This window comes from Lynx rufus, unplaced genomic scaffold (assembly GCF_022079265.1).
Source record: "Lynx rufus isolate CCGP_SWC_20201006 ecotype Redwood Valley unplaced genomic scaffold, mLynRuf1.p SCAF_2, whole genome shotgun sequence".
Taxonomy (NCBI): domain Eukaryota; kingdom Metazoa; phylum Chordata; class Mammalia; order Carnivora; family Felidae; genus Lynx; species Lynx rufus.
The window spans coordinates 207,295,466-207,317,459 of record NW_025814834.1 but is presented as its reverse complement, the minus strand read 5'-3'; the positions used below and the strand labels follow the sequence as shown (position 1 = coordinate 207,317,459).

Sequence of the window (21,994 nt, the reverse complement as noted above, 5' to 3'; positions counted from 1 at the left end):
ATCAACACTTTTTGAAACCTATCTACCTATACAATAATGCATCTACCTACCTACCTGATTTGCCTCATAAAGTATTGAGATTTAAGTCCTGAAAATTTCAAGATGGTTTGATGTTGCCTTTGTAGGGATATATTTTATATGTGGCAACTACTATGCTTGGGGTTGATAAACTATCTAGTAAACAACCTGACTAGAAAGCCTATTTAAAACTTCTGTCTAGTATTAGAATTTAGTAGCAGTGCATCCTTTGAAGAGTTCTGTAGGAGAAATGGCAGATGAATAGTTGACTGATCAGTGCCCAGTAAACAGGGAGGCCTTATACTTTCCATCGACTCTGGCTTGGGGAGCTGGGAGGGAACAGCTTTAACCACTGCTCAGAAATTGGCATCTAAGCAGTAGCAGCATCCAAGGAAGCTGAGCTTAGATGTTTGCCCATATGCTATGTAAGGACAGAGGTCTTTGGATATTGGGACCAAAGAGACAAAAAACTTAGGGCATTTCCATGGCTCCAATGAAATGGCCTCTTTAGACAGTATGAACTATTTATAATTTGGGCTTTAGAAGTAATTAGGAAACTTTGATCTATTTGCAAGGAAACTCCTGGTGGATGACAAGTGGCTGTTTGTTTTCATCTTAGAAAAAAACTGCCAGGCCTCTCCATTTAGTAAGGAACATGGGTCTTCATAGGGGTCTGGGTCTAAGGATGGCGCGGTTAGATCTAACAAAGTATCAAAAGTGAGGTCTGGAATCACTGCATTCTCTCTAGCTATAGAAGGAAATCGGAATAGAGAAAGATGAAGTAGATACCGAAGCAGAGAAGTGTTCATCTCATTTTCAGTATAAATAAAAGGTGGTGGCTATATTGCCAGCAGCAGCAACAGGGCCACCACCAATGAAAGTGTAGACACCGATGTCTGAGTATGACATTTTTTCCCCACAGGGAATCCCCCAAAGGGAAATGCCAATGTCTGAGGGAGCCTAGCAATCAAGCAATGAACCTCTCAAGTTCAATGAAGACAATGAAGCCAGACGGCACTTCCTGGGGTCTTTCTAGACAGAAATAAACTTAGGAGCACAGTCTGAAGAGAGGCAGAAAGGGTTAAATAATAATCCAGCATTCTCATTTCTGAAATTATCTGATGAATATATCATAACAGATGAGAAAGAAGCAAATATTTATAAATTAATACAATTGTGACCTCAGATGTAGTTTGTAGGATTTCAAGCTGGCTAGGAACAGAACTTAGATTTATTTGTGAGGGTGTGGTTACCCTCATTTGCTCTTGCTGTTTACACACTGGCTGGTTACTGGAGTGACTCGATTTCTCTTTTTAAAACTGGGAAACCATCTTGGCCTTCTTTTTTTTTTTTTTTTTTTTTTGAAGTAGGCTTCATGGCCAGGACAGAGCCCAATGCAGGGCTCAAACTCATGACCCTGACATCAAGACCTGAGCTGAGATAAAGAGTCGGATGCTTAACCAACTGAGCCACCTAGGTGCCCCGCATCTTGGCCTTAAAGGACAACAATCACAGCAACTTCTGCCGAAGTTTCTTACTAAGGTAACTGGGTCAGATGGCCTAAATCTAGTCATTCACTGAATTCATAGAAATCTACCTTATTACTCAAAGACAGCTTAGTAATAATCCTAGGGGCAAGTATGTATATTCTAGGACCTTGAAAACACCACCATTCCTCACAAAATCAAAAGAGTAATCATTCCTGAACATATTCAACTGTGGCATTTAATGATTACGCTATTCTAAGAGGTTGACCATACCCGAAAGACACACAGTGGCATTTTATCACGTGTGCATTTAATTTTCAAGAATGTAATATGAGCTTGGCAAAAAAGATTTACAAAGAGAAAAATAAAGGGGTGCCTGGGTAGCTCAGTCACTTAAGCATCCGCTTTAGGCTCAGGTCATGATCTCATGGTTTGTGGGTTTGAGCCCTGCAACAGGCTCTGTGCTGACAGCCCAAGCCTAGAGCTGGCTTCGGACCTGTGTCTCCCTCTCTCTCTGCTCCCCCTTCCCCTCAAAAATAAATATTAAAAAAAAGTTAAAAAAAAAAACACAGAGAAAAATAAATAGTGTAGAATTCTTACTGTCATGGCACCCAGTGAACATATGTCAAGTATGAGATTGGAGAGGAGAATCTGACGTCCTGCCTTCAAGAAATATTAGTTCCTGAACAATTAGAGAGCGGGCACCTGGCAGGGCCGGGTGTGTTTCTACGTTTATATTTACGTAACACAGCTCCTAAAACAGAAACTTTTTACCATATGCAATTTTCACCTTAAACCTTGATTTCAGAATCTCAACCTGGGTAAGATTCTGTGGCTGTACCACAAAGAATCCAATTCACACACATGTGATGATCACAAACAAATCAGAACCTGATCTAATGAAGATACAACACTAATGACAGCCAGACTTCATCAAAGCAGTCATCAACAGGAATCATAATGAAACCAACCCGGAACAGACTAAGTCATTAACAACTTGGAGTAACACGTCCTGCTATGGGGCTAGAGTGGACAGATAAGCATCCCTTGGCCAAAATAACCAGGGTTTATTGAAAGGATAAGGCTTTTAGGTTTAAGTTGATTTTCCAGAAATTTTCTCACATTAAAAAAAGCTTCTATGGGGCGTCTGGGTGGCTTAGTCGGTTGAGCATCTGACTCTTGATTTCAATTCAGGTCATGATCTCGTGTTTTGTGGGCTCGAGCCCTGCATCAGGCACCGTGTCTACAGTGTGGAGCCTGCTTGAGATTCCCTCTCTCTCCCTCTGCCCCTCCTGTGAGTGTGCTCTCTCTCAAAAGAAATAAACTTTTTTTTTTTCTTTAAAGTTTTTTTTCCTCAAAGAACACCTAGGGATTTACAGGTAAACGGGCTGCTGAGGGCCTGAGTTTCCCCAAGGTGAAGGGGTCTCTACTACCTTACTTACACCTTAACACAGGTATAAACAATAGGATTTGGAAAACCAGGAGATAAATAACCTTTATGCCCTAGCACAATCTACAAAATGCCATCATATCCACCAACACACTATCAGTATATTACGCAATTATAATTATCAGTGTATTACACAACAATTGTAATTATCCAATTACAGTGGACATAATTTTACTCTATGGAAATAGACAAATACTTAAAAATATATGTACTTTTAAAAATAACCACTACTCAAGAGCTTAGTAACTGAATACCACTCTTGAAGAGGATACTGACCCTTTGAAAAAGTCCTGCTTGCTGAGTTTTTCTGACTGCACCAGCTGATACAGTAATTGGCCCATGTGATCCCTGGTGATCTGGCTCCTTTCCAGGGTGGACTCCACTCCCATTCTCACAAACACATGTAGCAGGCCCTGGGCATTCAGCTCTTCCACACACTGCATGGCTTCCTGTTCAAACAGCAAATAACAGCTTAGTCTAATATCTGGATCCCATTACCAAAGCGTTAAAATAAGTTTACAATCCTTTACTTATGACAAAGTCAGCAGAAAGCTCCACAAACAAGCTAGTATTCATACATTTTTAAAAAAACATCAATTTAGCTCAGTAAAATGCAGGCTGACAAGGGCAATATTAGCCATATTTAAAGACAGAAAAAAAAAAGAGGATCTTAAGAAGGGTAATATGTTTAGCTTCACAATTTATCAACAATCACGCAAAGGGCCGAAGTGTGTTTTTCTACAAAATGTTTACCTATCTTATGACCATTTAAAAACCTGAAAATGGTATATTAAGAAACAGAAATTCATCATCACGTGCCAAATGACTTAATGTGGCAACTGAGGTAATTCTGTCTGGGTATGTTAATATTTGCAAAATCTTCAACGAGGAAGGTCTTCCTTCATATGAAAGTTAGTATACTTAGCTTAAGTGCTAAAACCCTCTTAGGAAATTCTTGGGGTGTGGGGCTCGTGAAATGGTCCTTACCATGGGGTGATCTGGCTAGGTCCATATCTCTGAGGCCTGGTAGCCAAGGTTGCTGAATCACCAACACAGCACTGTGGCTCCCTGCCCTCAGCTATCTCAACTCTGTCTGAATCCAAAATCCTTTGGTTCAACCTCTGAAGAGAGCAGCTCTTCTGAGAGGGAAGATGCATGTGAGAAGAGCAGCTGCTTGAATGAAGAAGGGACTAGAGCACATGTAGGTTTCTCACTGCTGCTTTATTTCTCCTCTGCTATTTTATTTAATGCCTCCCCCACATAAACTTTTTATCTAAAAAACTTTCAAACTACAGAGACATTGAATAGTACAATGTACACGTATGTAACTTCAGTTTAGATTCTTTAGTTTTCTTCATAGATACGTAAAAAACTTAATACCAACACAATGTCAATAAAAATATTATCTGATAAACAGTACATATTTGAAATTTCCACAACTGTCCCCAAATGTCCAAAATATAGTTTTTTGTTGTTGTTTAGGACCCAACTGAAAACCTGACATCACATGTCAGGATGCATGATGTCTTTTTAGACTCCTTTAATCCAGATCAGTCCTTTCTCTTCATCTTTTTAGAACATTCACAGTTTTGGAGACATTCGGCCCAGTTGTCTTTTAAAACCGTCTTATATACACTTTTAAACCAATCGGTCCTTCTGTTTTCAGTCCCACCTGCACCTTACGTGCATTTGTAGTCTGCTAAATAAATGACCACCCATCCTTCTAGTTTCTAACTTCTAGAGTGTTGGTGCGGTCTATTCCCTCTACTCTTTATCCCTGTGAATTTTTACCTCATTTTAAAGACCATCATCATTATAAAGCTTTTTCAGGAGAGCATGGAAATGAATGCACATATCTTCAGTATTTAACCTGAAGTGATCAAGTGTCTTACAAGGGGAATTTATTCACTGAATCTGCATGTGGTATCAACGAACTATATCATGCTGCTTTCAATGTCACAGCAATTCATCATCTTGCTCTTCTCCCTGATTTTCTCGTGTTGATTCTTATTTCATTGAGTATTCAGGTGAATGGACACCTCCTACAGTCTGTGACTGCCCAGTCACCGGCTATCATATCACCTAGGTTTACTTCTCTGCACTGAAACATTTTCCTTTTTGTATTTGTCGTTTATTTATTACCTATCTTTAGGGCAGTTTTGTATCTCCCACTAGAACACAGGCTCCACAAATGCCCCATAGAAATAGACTATGTTGCTCACTATATACACTACAGCATATCCGATGTCCAGGCAGTGTTTCCTAAATTGTGGCTGGCACATTTTACGTACTCAATAACTATATACCACAGAGGCTAAAAACCATAGGGTGTGGAATCGGACAAATGTAAGTTTGAATTCTGGCCCTGCCACTTGCTACTATGTGAATTCAGGAGTGTAACAATCCCTCAGGCTTGACTTCCCGTCATAAGTTTACTTGAGGAATGAACATAAAAAGGGACTTTGCACACTGCCAAACACAAAAGCTCAGTACATATTAATTTGTATTATTTTTAATAATAACAACACCTACTAAAACGCTAGAAAAACCTTTCCTTTAGGATGATCTCTGTAAGCCTTTAGCATAACACACTAATAATCTTAAAGGTAATAAGATAAAATCACAGTCTCTGCTCTGAAGCTAGAAGCCTAATTTTACTTTTATTGTTGTTGTTGTTTTTTAAAGATTTTCTCTTTAAGTAATCTCTATACCCAATGTGGGGCTCACACATACAACCCTGAGGTCATAAGTTACGTGCTCTACTGACGTAGCAAGCCGGGCACCCTTAGAAGCCTAATTTTATTTTATTTTATTTTTTTTTTTCAACGTTTATTTATTTTTGGGACAGAGAGAGACAGAGCATGAACGGGGGAGGGGCAGAGAGAGAGGGAGACACAGAATCGGAAACAAGCTCCAGGCTCTGAGCCATCAGCCCAGAGCCCGACGCAGGGCTCGAACTCCCGGACCGCGAGATCGTGACCTGGCTGAAGTCGGACGCTTAACCGACTGTGCCACCCAGGCGCCCCATAGAAGCCTAATTTTAAATCCTGAGTTGGCCACTTATCAGAAGCATGACTCAGATCAAGTTATTTAACATCTTTGCATCTCAGTTTCATTATCTATAAAAATAGCTATTATAATAATATTAAAATCAAGAGGGCGTTATGAGGATTAAATGAACTAACGGCACCTAGCACACAGGGAACCCTCACTATGTCTGACAATGTCACCTGCTTCTTATCATCATTCTGCAGCAGATGCGCCTTGGACCCAGTACAATGAAATTCCCGAGTCATAACTGACTCTGTTTCTTCCATCCTACAGGCCAGGCCTAGGGCTAAGATCTTTCAGAGAGTCCTCCCGTTGAACTTAGGTCTTTTTCCCCCTATGGCTCCCATTCCTCAGAGTGATACTTTTCTCCTTTCAAAGTATTTGTTGCTCATTGACTTGATATTTCCTCTCCAACTAACTGGCTCATCATCAAAACCTCTTAGTACTTCTCCTGAATTTTAGATGATTTTTTAAAGGCTTGAGGGTTTTAGAAAGCTGGGCTACAGTTAATCAGGGTGACTGTTATGTACAGAAAGCAAATAATAACTACACTGTCAAGAGAACAAGTAAGCTTGAAATAATTAATATAATGTTAAAGCAAAAGTAGTTAATCTATCTGACAAATAATTTAACAGATTAAGACTCTGCTGACTCCAGATCCCTAAGCTAGGTCCTATTATATGATCTCTCCTAAGATCCTAGAGGTCTATTGGCATTTACAATAACTATAATTTAAATACCTATTTTTGAGTTAACTCTTTATGACCTGTCTCTGCCACTAGACTCTAGAGCTCATGAAGTCAGGCATGATGTCTATTTTATTCACTACCATCTTAAAATGAAGATCAAAGAGAAAGTTGGGGTTAAAGAACAGTAAATTCAAAGCTGTGTCTTGAATGTTTCACTTAGGCTGTCTGGCCCTGGCAGTGCAATTACTCCTTGGTGCCTCAGGTTTCCACTTATGAAATAAAAAGTAATGTTAGCCATAGTTTAAAGTTAATACAAGAATGACCATAAAAGGACTGTGAAGATCATAACAGGTAATGTACAGCTAGATAAGAATGCCTAAAAATGATAATGTGTGGGTTTTTGCTCATGAACATCAAAGTCAATGTGGTTTTTCTACTGTGGGGATGGACTGGTAGTCATTCCCCCTTCCTGCCATGTGATCTTGTGAACTCCATCATCAATTTAAAAGACAGTAGCTGGCAAGAGCACATCCGAGTTGCGCAAACCGAACTGCATGGGACCTGGATTACTCCAAGTCTTAGTGACAAGTGCTTTAGACCAGAGCCAAGTTACTGTATCTCTCTGCCACGGGGCTTTGTGTTGTTGCTTTCTTTTTCTGAAACTTCATTTACCTTAAAATCATTAATGTGTAGAAACTCATCAATGATAGATTTAGACTTCCTCGCCATCTCCAATTCTGACAACGCAGGCTTGTCAGGGGCTGCTGTTGCTGGAATTTCTGGCTTCGCTACTAATGAGGTTAAAAAAAGTGAGGAAGTAAAACAGACAAAATTGTAATTAAAATGGGGGATTATGGTTGACAATATTTATTTGTTGTTATACCAACTTTTCCATAAAAGCATTAAAATAGATACAAATCTGACAAAGCAAGACACCTAAAAGCAGAAAAGAGAAATATTTATTTTTAGCATAGACAGGCACTAAGTAACTTCATATTCCACAATGAAAAGAATAGAGGGGTACGGTGAACTTTTGTAATTAGAGCTTTTTTGTCCCTTTCTGCATTTTGATTCTTCTCCACTGCTTCAGTGATGAACAGCACGTGAAGCTTGTACAATCACGCACAGAGTTCCAACCACACGGGCCTTTGGCAGTTGTGTGAACATGTCATGATGCTCCTTCTGGCCAGAGTGCTCTTTCTCTCTGCTCCATACCCATCCCTTCCTATAAATCTATTTCGACTCCTACTGGTTCATCAGACCCGAGGAAGCCTTCCCTGATATCCCTCTGTATCAATTCCAGATAGTTCCTTTGTTCAGTACCCTCTTAGAACTCTGCTCCTTTCCTCCGTGGCATTTTTCTCAGTTTGTACTTATATACAATACCTTTCGTGGAATTATGTCATAGGAGTCCTCTGGACCCAGCAGACTAAAGGCTGAAAGCAGAGACCCAATGCCCACAAGTCACCAGGTGTTCAGTGTGCATGTGATGAATAAATGAATGACCCAGAAGATAAAAATGCATAGGGCAGCTGTGCCACGTTATTCACTACTCACAAGATATTTTCATACACTATCTCGTTATGTTCCCCAAATAGATACCACAGATCAGAAAGCCACATGTCCCTGAAGTCAAAAATTCTGGTCTATCAGTTGGGAGAAGACATTTCAATTTGCCTCTGAATCCATTTAGAGGAGGAGACACAATTTAAATAGTGAAAGAAATTTGAAAGCTATTAAGATGTTATAAACAACCAGTACTACCTCAGGATTAGTATTTTAAAGATGCTGAAAATTATCTTTAAACTATTTCTCATTGTTCTCATCATCTTTACCCTCATGACCTCTAGTACTTTTTGAAAAATCTGTATTTATCAGATAAAGTTCTAAATATTTACCCGTATAGACTTCTCATTTAATCTTCATGATAACTTTACAGGGTAGGCACATTTACTATCCCCATATAACAAATGAAGAAACAGAAATGCAGACAGGTTATGTAAATGAGGTAATTTTTAGAGCATTATCTGAGTTGGTCCTCTAATCATATACAAGCTACACATGTACAAAGACCACAGATGCTACCAAGATGAAGGTGACAAAAGACAACCTGATATTTTCTCTTTGGTTTGCTTTGGATGTCAGAATTTTCATACATTTGAGGGCTCTACAAAGCCCATGCGCTCTAATGCACAGGAAGGGGTTACTGTGAGAATCTGTTAAGAAATTCAGATTGCTTAATATACAGCAAGAGACCCTCATCACCATCACATTTAATAGAGAATGGGGGAAACTTACAAATTGACGAACAAAGGGACAACCTGGGAAACGAAACCTATGTTACAAAACCATGAAGATGCCCTTTACGTTTTAAGATACTGGTATGTTATTACCATGTAATGATTCTGAAATCTACACAGGGGCAAAATCTCCTCTGCACTTTTCATTCCACAGTTAAGGCCTGAATCTTCCTTCTGTGTGTACCAAGTCTCTCACCTGACTCCCGGCCCTTGTTTCGGTCAGCCTCAGCGCTGCTCCTCTCCACGTCCATGCCTCCCGTAAGCTGCTTCACGGTCTCTAGCATCTCCCTGCGTTGCTCTTCTTGAGACTGATTGTCCAACAGGTCTTTGCTGCTGCCGCCTCTCAGGAAAGTATTGGGACGAGCTGCTGCAGACGGCAGGGGCTTGTCATTCTTCTCCCTGCCCACGCTTCCACGACTTAAAACACAAAACATACTTCTTCAGAAGATCACCCCATCCACTATGCATTCAAATCATAAAATAACGTTAAGATTTCCTGCAGGTATGTAATTTTTCACACATGACTTCAGGTATGTGAGGCGCCAATTCTACACCAAACTATAATTATGTAAACAAGTAAAATCAGTGCTTTCAGAGAATGTTGAGTATGTTTTAGCTTTTCTCACGAATGTTGAAGGGATACCACTTAAGATTTTAAAATGCAATGGCAAATCCTTATTTTAGTTCTTTAAATCTTTTAATAAAGACGACAGTGCCGAACGTATGAGCTAAAAGAGCGAAAGAGACAAAGAATACCTAACGGACATGGTATCACTATCTTAGAAATTAGACAATGATGCAGTATTTATTCAGAAACTTCAAATATAAGTAAAATATTTTGAGAACCAAGTAGCAGAAGTGGTTTTTGAGTGGCCAAAGTCACATACTTTCCTTAAGAGAGAATCTTCCTATCTCCCTAGGCTTCTTTTCAGACAGTTCCCACCAGTTGGGCAGGTAGTTCCTGGTCCATAGCAGGCCAGGAGCAGCAAATGAAAAGGAAGAGAGGAGAAAGGACTAGAGGCACGACAGTAGTCTAACCTCTGAAAGAACATACACAAGTACTCAAAAAGCAGAGCCATCAGGGGAAATCTATGGCAGAGCAAAGAGCCATCAATAGCACAAATGACGCTTCATGACAAGCTGAGCCATCACTAAAAGCTGAACTGTGCTAAGCATATTTTACCGTAGAAGCCAAGAGAACAACAACATAGTTAGAAAGTCTACCTGGCCAAATTGACTACAGTAACAAAAAAGGAAAGTTTGAGAGTTTAAAGCAACTTCAGCTCTAAAAGTGCTTACGTCCAAAATTTTGAGGAGTGCCTGGCTGGCTCAGTCAGTAAAGCATGTGACTCCTGATCTCAAGGTTGTAAGTTCGAGTCCCACACTGGGTGTAGAGATTAAAAATAAAATCTTAAGAAAATGAAAACTAAAAATTTTGTTCTCGGTCATTATACTACAGGTCTTCATTCCCTATAAACCAACCAAACAGAACACCTGACTGTATCAGTCCTACAAAAAAGAAGGTAGAAAGACAGTACAATACAGAGAGAATAGTGAGAAACAAAGGACAGCCTGAAACAGAACTTGAAGAACGGTATGACAGAGAGACATATGGGTAGGCTGTCATGCTCTTTAATTCACATGCTTTGGAGTGTTAGGTTAATCCAGAACATCCTGACGCATTAGTTTAGCAAGCCCTCCACCAGCCTCCAGGGGTGTTTGGGTGGGTCTGACTTTCTTAAGAAGCAAACTATTATACTGGGGCGCCTGGGTGGCTCAGTCAGTTGAGTGTCCAACTTTGGCTCAGGTCATGATCTCACAGTTTGAGTTTGAGCCCCTTGTTGGGCTCTGTGCTGACGGCTTGGAGCCTGGAGCCTGCTTCAGATTCTGTGTCTCTGTCTCTCTCTGCCCTCCCCTGCTTGTGCTCTGTCTCAAAAATAAACATTAAAAAAAAAATTCTTAAAAAAAGAAACAAACTATTATAAACTTGCCAGGTAACTTGCCCTTCCTTTCCACCCCATCCCAAATCTACCACCCAATTATGTTCTTATCTTGGAAATTACAGAACGTGAAGATCAAAGAGGGAATAGAAAAACAAAATCAACCTTAGGGATAAGAGGAATCCATGCACAGAGATGACCATCATAATTTACACGCGTGTGTGTGTGAGTGTGTGAAAGAGAGAAAAAGAATAATAGAGAAAGAGAGAAGGAGAGAAGGAGAGAGAGAGAGAACAGACATCCACAAGTAGGTCAGTCTTCAGTTAACATGGAGAGTGGGCTCCATACCTGGTTAAGGTCCGTCGGGAATCAAACTCTAAAGGCGTAGACGATGTAGACCCTGAGGGTGCTGGAGGTTGCAAAGCAGAGAATCTGTTTAAACTGGAAGCACTTGACCGTAAGGCATCTATAGGTGTTGAGGATTGAGGGGGGAAAAAATACAAATCACATGACTAAAATGTAGCTTTTAATTCATCTGGCTCTCTAGGGAGGAAAGGGGGGGGGTGTTGTTTGAGACTAGGTATTTCTAACAAGTTTAACAAGGTGACGCCAATCTCCTCCACAAACTATACTCTTAGAAGTATAATGTTAGAAGGAATTTGTCTGTAAAAAAAATTTTTTTTTGAAACCTTTGTTCATTATAACCATTTGCTGCTTTAAAAACATAATTAAATTATCCTAGATAGGGAAGGGGGTGGGAGTGGTAGACAGGAAAGGAGGGAGGCAAGCAAAAACAAAACAAAACAAAACAAAACATTGCACTTAAAAAAGCTAACTAATAAAGGTGCGCCTGGATGGCTCAGTCGGTTAAGCGTCTGACTTTTGATTTCAGCTCTGGTCATGATCTCAGGGTTTGTGGGACTGAACACCACACTGAGCTCTGTGCTGACAGTGCGGAGCCTGCTTGGGATTCTCTCTCTGTCCCTCCCTGGCTCGCTCTCTCTCTCTCAAAATAAATAAATAAACTTGATAAATAAAAATTAAAAAATCAGAGGTCAAAATTACTTAGTAGAAGGGAAATATGGAAAGGAAGTTAATGTAGAAGTTTTATTCTTCTAACGTTTCTAAAACATTAACGTTTTATACTTTTCTACTGGACTTCATCAGCTTTAAAAAGATGTGTCTGGGGGCGCCTGGGTGGCGCAGTCGGTTAAGCGTCCGACTTCAGCCAGGTCACGATCTCGCGGTCCGGGAGTTCGAGCCCCGCGTCGGGCTCTGGGCTGATGGCTCAGAGCCTGGAGCTTGTTTCCGATTCTGTGTCTCCCTCTCTCTCTCTGCCCCTCCCTCGTTCATGCTCTGTCTCTCTCTGTCCCAAAAATAAATAAACGTTGAAAAAAAAATTTAAAAAAAAAAAAAAAAAAAAAAAAAAAAGATGTGTCTGTGGGGGTGCCTGGGTGGTTAAGTGTCTGACTTCGTCTTAGGTCATGATCTCCCAGTTCATGCGTTTGAGCCCCGCGTCGGGGTCCTTGCTGACAGCTCAGAGCCTGGAGCCTGCTGCAAATTCTGTGCCTCCCCCCGCTTGCACTCTGTCTCTTCTTTCACTCTCAAAAATAAACAAACATTAAAAAAAAAAAAAAAGAAAAAAAAGGATGTGTTTGTGATGGTCTAAACATTTGAGTCCTAAGGTCAAATCTCTGAAAGTCTGACTTTTGATAAAGATTTTGAAAAATATTTCAATCTAATTCTTTTACAACTCTCTTATCCAATTCTTCTCAGAAGAATGAGTTTCCCTCTTCATTTGCGATCCCAGTAATTCTCTAATTATATTGAATTTATGAACAACAACAACAACAACAACAACAACAACAACAAAGGTACCTAGGAGATTAAAGTCTTAAACAGCCTAATTGAACTAAAAAAACTCTAAATATTTAAAACACCTGAAGATCCATATTGTGAGGGACACCAGTAAGTTTGGGCATGCTTTGTCTATAGATCTTTTCCTAAAACCATTATTAAATGATTGTGGGAATGCACTATACGGTGAATACTAGACCACATCCAGGTTCCGGAGAAGGGACACGTTACACTTACCGGTCTCACTTGCCTTTGCTCCACCACTGCTGCCCTTTCCCCAACTGCCCAGCTGTGCTTTAGGTACCAGCTGAATTTTCTCATCAATTGTGGGCTGTAATGTAAGTGACCACAAGCCAATTATAGGAAACATTCTAGAATGTTTGATCTTCTTTTTCCTTCAGTACAGTGAAAACCAACTTAAGCAACAAAACAGTGCTTGGAATGCCAATTTAAGAAGTATGAACTGGAGCCGTCCATATTCAAGTGGTGCTCCCTGTACAACCTGCTTGGAAACCAGCTTCCACAGAGTAGTTTAGAACCCCTGGTCTGGAGAATGCATTCAGATGGTGTGAGAATGCATTCAGATGGTGTGCTGTTTGACTAAATGTAAGCAGTTTCCAATCATTCCTCCTGTCCAGTAATGCCCAGTGATTTAAAAAAGAAGTAAAGGAATATACAAATTGTGTAGACTACAAAATTAACTCCTTAATTTCTTCACATTATTGTCAGAAAACAGGTCAGAAGGCACAAAGATTTCACATTTTAGCAAAGCCAGATATAGGTGGGGGCTAAGGATGGAGAAGTGGAGTGGCAGCATTCAATACGGGGGGGGGGGGGGGATAAGAAAAAAGCGAACATAGTATTAGATGGGAAGTTAATAACGATGTCGAGCTCTACAGGGAACACAACATTAGCACAAGTGGATAGAATTACAATGTAATACTAATAAGAAAACATATACCACAGTAAGGTACAATGTAGCTCTTTGTAACAGAAGTGTTAATACACTCTAACAGCACTGCCTAGCTCTATGACATGCATTCACACAAATCTCTCCTAGTTAACAATGCATTCGTTGAATGGTTTTGAACATTTTCTACGATATTTAAGTACAGTACTTGTAGGATAACTGTCTGAATATACACAAAATTTATTAAAACAACAACTTAAAATCTTTCAAAATATTCAGGAAATAATGTTGTAGCTTATTATCAGCACTATTCTTTTTATAGTATCCATGCGTGGAAACAGTATTAGTATTTAAAAACACAAACACCGTTATTCAATATTGATATAATTTTCAAAGATGTTGGGGCTGACGCTGGAGGAATTCTCTAAACGTGTAAGATTTTGGCTAAAACCATCTCTCGTAAGAAGTGGATGGGAATCAAGCTGTATTCAGCGATGGAATTCCTGCCCTGAGACATAAACAACTAGAAGAATGTACCAGAATCTTAAGAGAATAGGATCCTAGCTAATTAAAATCAAAAGAGATCTAGACAGCAAATGTTCTATGCTGAAGCAATACTTTGACATGAAGACGCAAATGACAGCCCATCTTCTTCCAATTTTCTCAAACTCTTTTTCTTTCTGTCAGTTATCTTCTTTCATTTGATGTTTTCATGTTAGCTTTAGATTGTCTTTGGTATCTTACCAGCAGGTTGCCAATTTTCAGAACTATGGAAAGTGTATTACACAAGGAAGGTTCAAATTAGACTTGTAAATGATTTATAAATCTACTGGGCTGTAGAAGTTTCCCCTTTTACAAAAGATAATGGCACTTCCTCTATGTTCTCCAAGTTCTTCACCCTACTTAGGGTGATCAACTTCTGCTGAAAACATCTGCCAGGAGAAACCCTTTCCTCTTACCACCCATGGATTCTCAAGGGAGAGGAAAGCAGAATGTATTGAATCTTTATCACAGGATGATTTCTAGCAGTGGGTCCTCTTGATTTATTTTAGGCCTTGAATATGGCAAACTGTTAATTCCTTTCAAGTTAGGCTTAAACAGGTAGATGCTTCTTCCCTAGAGCTAAGGATACATTGTATAAAAGATCATAAGGGACTATAGCTTCTGAAGTATCTTTATTATCATCTCTCTTATACTAAGCATCTGATAACTTTAGGAATTAAACTAGTCTCTTCCCCCTTAGTAAGCCCTCCAAGAAATAAAAAGGACTAACATCAGGACAAGTACCTAAGAATACACTGATAAATACTGTCATATAGCAAAGCATCTACTTTAAAAAAAACCACTCCCCCATAAACTCTGCAATGTAGTTATTTTATATAAGCAAGAAATAATTGAGAGTCCCATTCTCAGGTCGATGTTAAGTTGCGTCATAAATGTCATACTCACCTTAGTGATTTTAAGGAATTTTGAGGGGTCTAGTACCCGACTATTCTTGGCCCCCTGTACAGTGTTCCATCCACCTTCATCCACTCTCTGGACACCTGCAGGGAGAACAGGGTGAGTCAGTTTCCCACAAACTCAAGTCAGTTTGACAATGAAAGAGTGAGCAGTATTTTCAACTCAGCAGCTCCAATCAAAATCAAGGAAAAAGACAAAAGAAACTGTTAAAGCACTGCTGACAGTCTTTTTAATGCCTACAACATGAACATATCGGATAGAAATACTGTGGAACGTGCCCCACCGAGAGGAAATTAACAGATAACGTGAATAGAGATTTGGTGATAGACAAAGGAGGGCCAGATCTAATGTTCATAGTTAACACTTCAGATGGAAATTATTTATTAGAAGGTTTATTTCACTTGATGGTGTTAAATGACACAGTATACTTGGATCACCACCCCCGCCCTCCAACCTATCACCTGCTCAGGCAGAAAACCCTGACTCCTGTTTCTCTCACACTTGGCACCCAATCTGTCTGTAAATCTTGTCGGTTCAACATATTCAGCATCTAGCTCTTCTTATTACTACCAACCCTACCACTTTGGTTTTCGCCAGCGACATTTCCTCGATTAGTATAAAACCGTCTTCACTAGCTTCACTGCTTTCACCCCCAACTGTTTGCATCATAGCGGCCAGCAAGAGCCAAATAAAGTACAAATCAGGTCCTATCACTTCTCTGCTTGAAACACTTCTGTTACCTCTCTTCATCTCACTCAGATAAAATCCCAAATTACTCATAAATGGCCTCCAAGCTCTGATTAATCTGGACTCCTGCCTCTCAGGCCCCATCCTCCACTACTCTCTCCCTCTGCTCAAGCCACACTGGCCTCCTTGCTGATCCCTGAAAATGCTATTTCAAGGGCCTTTTACTTACAATTCCCTTTGCCTACAAACCTTCCCCCAGATGTGCCCACGGTTTCATTCCCTCATACTTGCTTCTGGTCTCTGCTCAAACACTAACCTTAGCAGGCTCCCAAACCACCCTATTTAGAATTACACCTCAGGTGCCTGAGCGGCTCAGTTGGTTAAGCATCTGTGGCTCAGGTCATGATCTCATGGTTCGTTGAGTTTGGGCCCCATGTCCGGCTCTGTGCTGACAGTGCACAGCCTGCTGTGGACCCTCTGTATCCCTCTCTCTCTGCCCCTCCCCCATTCACACGCTGTCAAAAATAAACATTTAAAAAAAAATAAATAAAATTGCACCTTTACCCACCAAGCCTGGCATCACCCGCTTTCCCCCTCTCTGCTTTATCTTTTTCTCTAGAAATAGTGATCGGACAAAACTACATATTTTATTTGAGTATTTATTTTCTGTCTCTCGGGTATGATGGAAGCTACACGAAGGAAGGGACTTTACTTTGTCTCTCCTGTTAAGCAATGGGCACTTATACGTGTTGAAAGAAAGACCACCCAACTGTCTACCTAAAAGCTTTTCTGATCCTCACGTACTTGATTGTCTCTGTGCTATCTGATGTTACTGAGCATGAACAAACTTGTTTCTTGTTTGTTTCTTATACCCTAGTGCTCCTTCCTCTGCAGTTGTTCTTTATCTGTCAATTTCCCAAGAGTCCTCTTCTTCCTTTGGTCCTCTGTAGACATCTTCCATGGACTGGGCTCTCTAGTTCAATAATAAATAAGAGTCATTACGTGAAAGGCACTGTGCTACGTACTAGGGTGAGGAAGGTGAGGAAGCATGGTGTCCCATGGAACTTAAAAGTATACTTTCTTTCCTGGAGGATTCATCTCTCATATGTTCAGTATGAGCCCTACGGTGTGTGCACCAGTCGCTAAGCTGAACCCTTGACACACAACACGTCTTGCCACCCTAGCAACCACTATTAGATCTGTTTTACACATTAAGGGACTTGTGCAAGGTCATGCGGCCAGGATGTAGGGGAGCTGAAATGCAAACCCAGACAGTTGGCTCCAGAGTCTAGTAGGCTCTCGACCACAATACGACTACATCATCCAGCAACTTCCGGCTCACTGAACAGCAGACTGGACAGATAAGCATTCTTACTCGGATACCCTCCTGCCATCTCAAAATAAACACTGATCATTTCCCTTCTGAAAAAGGTTTCCTCTTCCATGTTCTTAAACTCAGTCAATGGATTTTCTACTTTCTCGGGTGTAAAATGTCTTCCATTTCACCTTTCATATTTTTTTCCTATTTCTTCCTTTTAATAATTATTATTACCAGGATTTCAGCAGGAACGACATTTCTGAATTCAGTGTTCCCCTTTGACTCATCGTGTTAAAAGCAATAGACTTCTTTTATTTATGTACATCTAGCATGACATTACCCCTTTCTTCAAAACCTTACAATGGGACTTTAAGGTCAAAGATATCAGTTCTTTTTTTTTTAATTTTTTTTTTTTTTTCCAACGTTTATTTACTTTTGGGACAGAGAGAGACAGAGCATGAACGGGGGAGGGGCAGAGAGAGAGGGAGACACAGAATCGGAAACAGGCTCCAGGCTCTGAGCCATCAGCCCAGAGCCCGACGCGGGACTCGAACTCACGGACCGCGAGATCGTGACCTGGCTGAAGTCGGACGCTTAACCGACTGCGCCACCCAGGTACCCCAAAGATACCAGTTTTTAATCTGGCTCCATTCTTCCAGACAAACATTTCCCACTGATTCCGAACACTTAAATTTTGCTTCAGTCAGGTTTGCTTATGCCTCTTTACAATATATGTTTATTTTACTTTCATGACTAAGATTATTCCTTTCCTTCCCAAATATTTACCATCCACCAGGACCCAGTTCAAAGATGCCTTCCTCAAATAAAGATTTCTTCCAGCTTCCTATCTTTCTCCTCCTCCTCTGAATGTTAACAATCTTAACTGAGAATACATTTCATACTTGATAATATCTCCTACTTGCTTGACAAATGTGCCTGTTATTAGTTTGCCTTCCTGGATAAACCGTAAGCTTTCAGAGAAAAGAAACTACATCTTCCACTTTTTTTCATAGCCCTCACCAATACTGAGCACAGAGAAGATGCTCAAGAAAGTCCTGTTGATTACTGAAGTTAAAGTAGTCCAAGAAACCATGCTTTGTCCTGCATTCTTGGAGAAACTGCTTCACTTACCAATTACCACTCTATTGTTCAGTTTATTCTTTCTGATGTCACTTCAAACCTGAATACAGAATTCTTACACATCTGTCCCTCAGTCTCCCAAGTTTCCCTAACATCCCAGTGGACTCCACCCCTTACCTGTTCGTCTCTTCTCTTTGGTCATGAGCTGCTGGACCTTCCTTTGCTCTTCTTGTTCTTCTATTTTAGCCTCTTTGTGAATCTGTTCGATAGTCTTAGGCCCTTGATCTGCTCTTCGAGATACCCAGTTGCACTATAAAAGGAGAAAATAACATTATCAACCAGAAAACAAAACATAAACATAACAATTTTTTATACTTCTCACTGCTGGAAAAGTGTAAAATACATTTAAAAATCTGTACTACAACAGTTTTTCATCTGTTTTACAGACGGCATTGCGTGCAGTCTGAGATTAGATATAAAGAATTAAGTTTGTCTCAATAAACCTTGAACTACTGTATACTGAGTATTCCAAAAGCCAATGAATAAAAAGCTAGAGGGAAAGACTGGCCTAAATGAATTTTTTTAAAAATATTTTTAGATGTTTATTTATTTTTGAGAGAGAGAGAGAGAGAGAGAGAGAGAGGCTGATTGATTCAGAGTGTGAGCAGAGGAGGGGCAGAGAGAGAAGACACAGAATCTGAAGTAGGATCCAGGCTCTGAGCTGTCAAGCACAGAGCCTGATGCGGGGCTCAAGCTCACAGACCGGGAGATCATGACCTGAGCCAAAGTCAGATGCTTAACCGATTGAGCCACCCAGGCACCCCCCAAATGTATTTTTTTTTATTTTTTTTTAACGTTTATTTATTTTTGAGACAGAGAGAGACAGAGCATGAATGGGGGAGGGGCAGAGAGAGAGGGAGGCACAGAATCAGAAGCAGGCTCCAGGCTCTGAGCCATCAGCCCAGAGCCTGACGCGGGGCTCGAACTCGCGGACCGCGAGATCATGAGCTGAGCTGAAGTCAGACACTTAACCGACTGAGCCACCCAGGCGCCCCCCAAATGTATTTTTTAAAAATCATCTTGTGGGGCGCCTGGGTGGCTCATTTGGTTAAAATGTCTGACTTTTTTTTGGGCTCAGGTCATAATATCAGTTTCATGAATTCAAGCTCCATGTCAGGCTCTGTGCTGGCAGCACAAAGCCTGCTTGGGATTCTCATTCTCTCCCTCTCTTTCTCCCTCCCTCCCTGTCTCTCTCTGCCCCTCCCTGACTTGTGCTGTCTCTATCTCAAAATAAATTAATTAACTACAAAAAAATCATCTTGTATATTTGTAAAGAGGAACCAGAAGAGGAATCAAGAAAGCTCAGGACTCTCTGGCCTTGACTTAATCTGAATTATTGGTACTTCGTTCGTATCACATTCCATGGGGGTTCTAAATCAAAGATGACTAGCATTTTTCATCCTCCTATATCATAGTTCTGATATCCTACAAAAGTGCCATCTCTCTGGCCTTTGGTTATCCTATTTAGGACAAGTTGCTCCTTACAATTACACTTCTCCCTTTCCTTCCCACCATAATCCCGACAACTGATATAAGTACAAGTAGTAGAAGGCACGGGTGAAGAAGTCTTTTATATTTATTTACATTTGTTTACATGTGCTAGAAGCGAGGATGGCAAATAGGCACAAAATTCTGATCAGCTCGTAGTGGCTTCAGTAATAAAAAGGATCGTGAGGTCACATTTAACCTTAGCAAGATAAAGAACCATCATCAATGCTATCTGGTCTGAGTACAGGGCAGGGAAGGGATAGGACCTGCATTCACATTCTCTAGTTTAGGGTCAGCTGCAGTATATTCCCTGCAGGAGTTAAAATAAGAAAGAGACAAAAGAGGTGGTAGTGGTAAACACTGCACCTGTTATGAGAAATGAGAAGCGGCAGGAGCACAAGGGGATACACAGGAAAAACAACAGAGAACAAACAGCAACATGTCCTATGAGCTGGGCACTTGACACGATCACCTCACTGAATCTGTACCACACATGTGCAATGGAGGCAACATCCCCATTTTAGAGAATAGAAATGTAAGGCTCAGGGAAATGAAATGGAATCATGTTGGAGGTGAGGACTCCTGAATATTTAGTAGCCTAAGACTAAATTTAATTGACCAGTTTGAATTCAGAGTAGCGGATTTAAAAACAGCAATGTGGTTTGATAATTAGCTTAGAGGGAAGAAATGTAACAGGCAGGTATATATACTTCGTGTCCTTTCACACAGCTATGTCAGGGAAGTGTGTCAACTCAGGTTCTGGGAGCCTCTCCTGCAGCATTAAGTTTTTACCTATGTAAATACTAGGACACACTCTCCAACCCAATTCCTTAAAAGAGACTGGAGTAGCTGGCTTATATTTTCTTACTTACCAGCCTTAGGTCTATCACATCCTGAAGCATGAATCGAATCCTAGATGAGGTTTTTCTTTCTTTCACAATTTTCTCCATCTGATTAAAATACTGGTCCATACGTGGCTGCAAGGGGTAAAACCATTTAGTATTCCTGAGTGAGGAATTCAAGTGTAATTTTACCACACAGAATTTTTAAATGGCCTAAGGACACAACTTATAGACAAAAGGTAATGTGGTACAAATTTTAATTAAGCATCCAAAATAAAGGTTACACATTCTGAGCAGCTGGCTGTAGTCCTGTGACGGATTACAGGTAAACAGAATATAAATCGAAGCATTATACTGCAGGCAGCCCCTGAATCTTCTTTAAAAGAGAGAGGTGGCTGTAGCCTTTGCTCATTTCCAACCTTCTCTGCTGAGAAAGATAAGGACAAGGGCCATACATTAGGGATGACAGAACTTTAAGCTGGATGAACTGGATTATTTATCATCTCTGAGCCACCAGACCTACCTCAGACTTCTTACCTCTGAACTTTATGTGAGTGAGAAATAAACCTCAATCTTGCATAAACCACTGATATTTGGGATTTCCTGTCACAAACAAACATAATCCCAGCTGCTTCAGAGGTTACAAAACATTTCTGACATTATTTATAGCAAACATTTCTAATTTTCCTACCCCTTATGTGGAAGGCACCATGTTATGTTTGAACCATAATATTTTTAATGGTTTCTTTTATTATGGTTAGATAGCTTTGTTGCTGATTAGAGCATAAATGTAAGAAAACTACTAGTTCTGGGGCGCCTGGGTGGCTCAGTCAGTTAAGTGTCCAACCTCGGCTCAGGTCATGATCTCATGGTTCCTGAGTTTGAGCCACGCGTCAGGCTCACTGCTGTCAGCGCAGAGCCTGTTTCAGATCTTCTGTCCCCCTCTCTCTGTTCATCTCCTCCACTGGTTCTCTCTCTCTCTCTCTCAAAATAAACAAACTGAGAAAGAAAGAAAGAAAGAAAAGAAAAGAAAAGAAAAGAAAAGAAAAGAAAAGAAAAGAAAAGAAAAGAAAGAGGAAGGAAGGAAGGAAGGAAGGAAACTACTGGCTCGTCACCTCAGTAGCACCCTCCATCCCAGCCCAGCCCACAGCAGCTATTCTCCTCTTATTTCTGCCCACAATTTGTTATACAGAAAAATGGCCTGTGAAACGGTTATGCAGAAAATGGACAAGGGACAAATAATCTGGACAATTCCCAAACTGGCCTTCATCTAATCTGGGACCCTCTTCACTTCTGCCTGTGATGGAAAAGTGGTAAGGAGCTCGAGGGCCACACACTGACAGTGCGAAGGGCAAA

General features: G+C 40.5%; 1 protein-coding gene across 8 annotated transcripts in view; it reads right to left on the bottom strand.

The window, feature by feature from the left end:
• Positions 1 to 21,994, bottom strand: part of EIF4G3 (eukaryotic translation initiation factor 4 gamma 3) — a 311,829-nt gene that overhangs the window by 25,534 nt on the left and 264,301 nt on the right. For 6 of the 8 annotated variants that reach the window (XM_047082664.1, XM_047082665.1, XM_047082672.1 and 3 more), the window contains 8 exons: positions 20,669 to 20,773; positions 18,426 to 18,558; positions 15,152 to 15,246; positions 13,030 to 13,123; positions 11,284 to 11,401; positions 9,192 to 9,412; positions 7,368 to 7,486; positions 3,232 to 3,404 (listed from right to left, as the gene is read on the bottom strand). In XM_047082664.1, the coding sequence (XP_046938620.1) occupies positions 3,232 to 3,404; positions 7,368 to 7,486; positions 9,192 to 9,412; positions 11,284 to 11,401; positions 13,030 to 13,123; positions 15,152 to 15,246; positions 18,426 to 18,558; positions 20,669 to 20,773 (1,058 nt within the window). The remainder of the gene's footprint in view (positions 1 to 3,231; positions 3,405 to 7,367; positions 7,487 to 9,191; positions 9,413 to 11,283; positions 11,402 to 13,029; positions 13,124 to 15,151; positions 15,247 to 18,425; positions 18,559 to 20,668; positions 20,774 to 21,994) is intronic. The other 2 variants (XM_047082666.1, XM_047082667.1) reach the window with 2 other exon arrangements.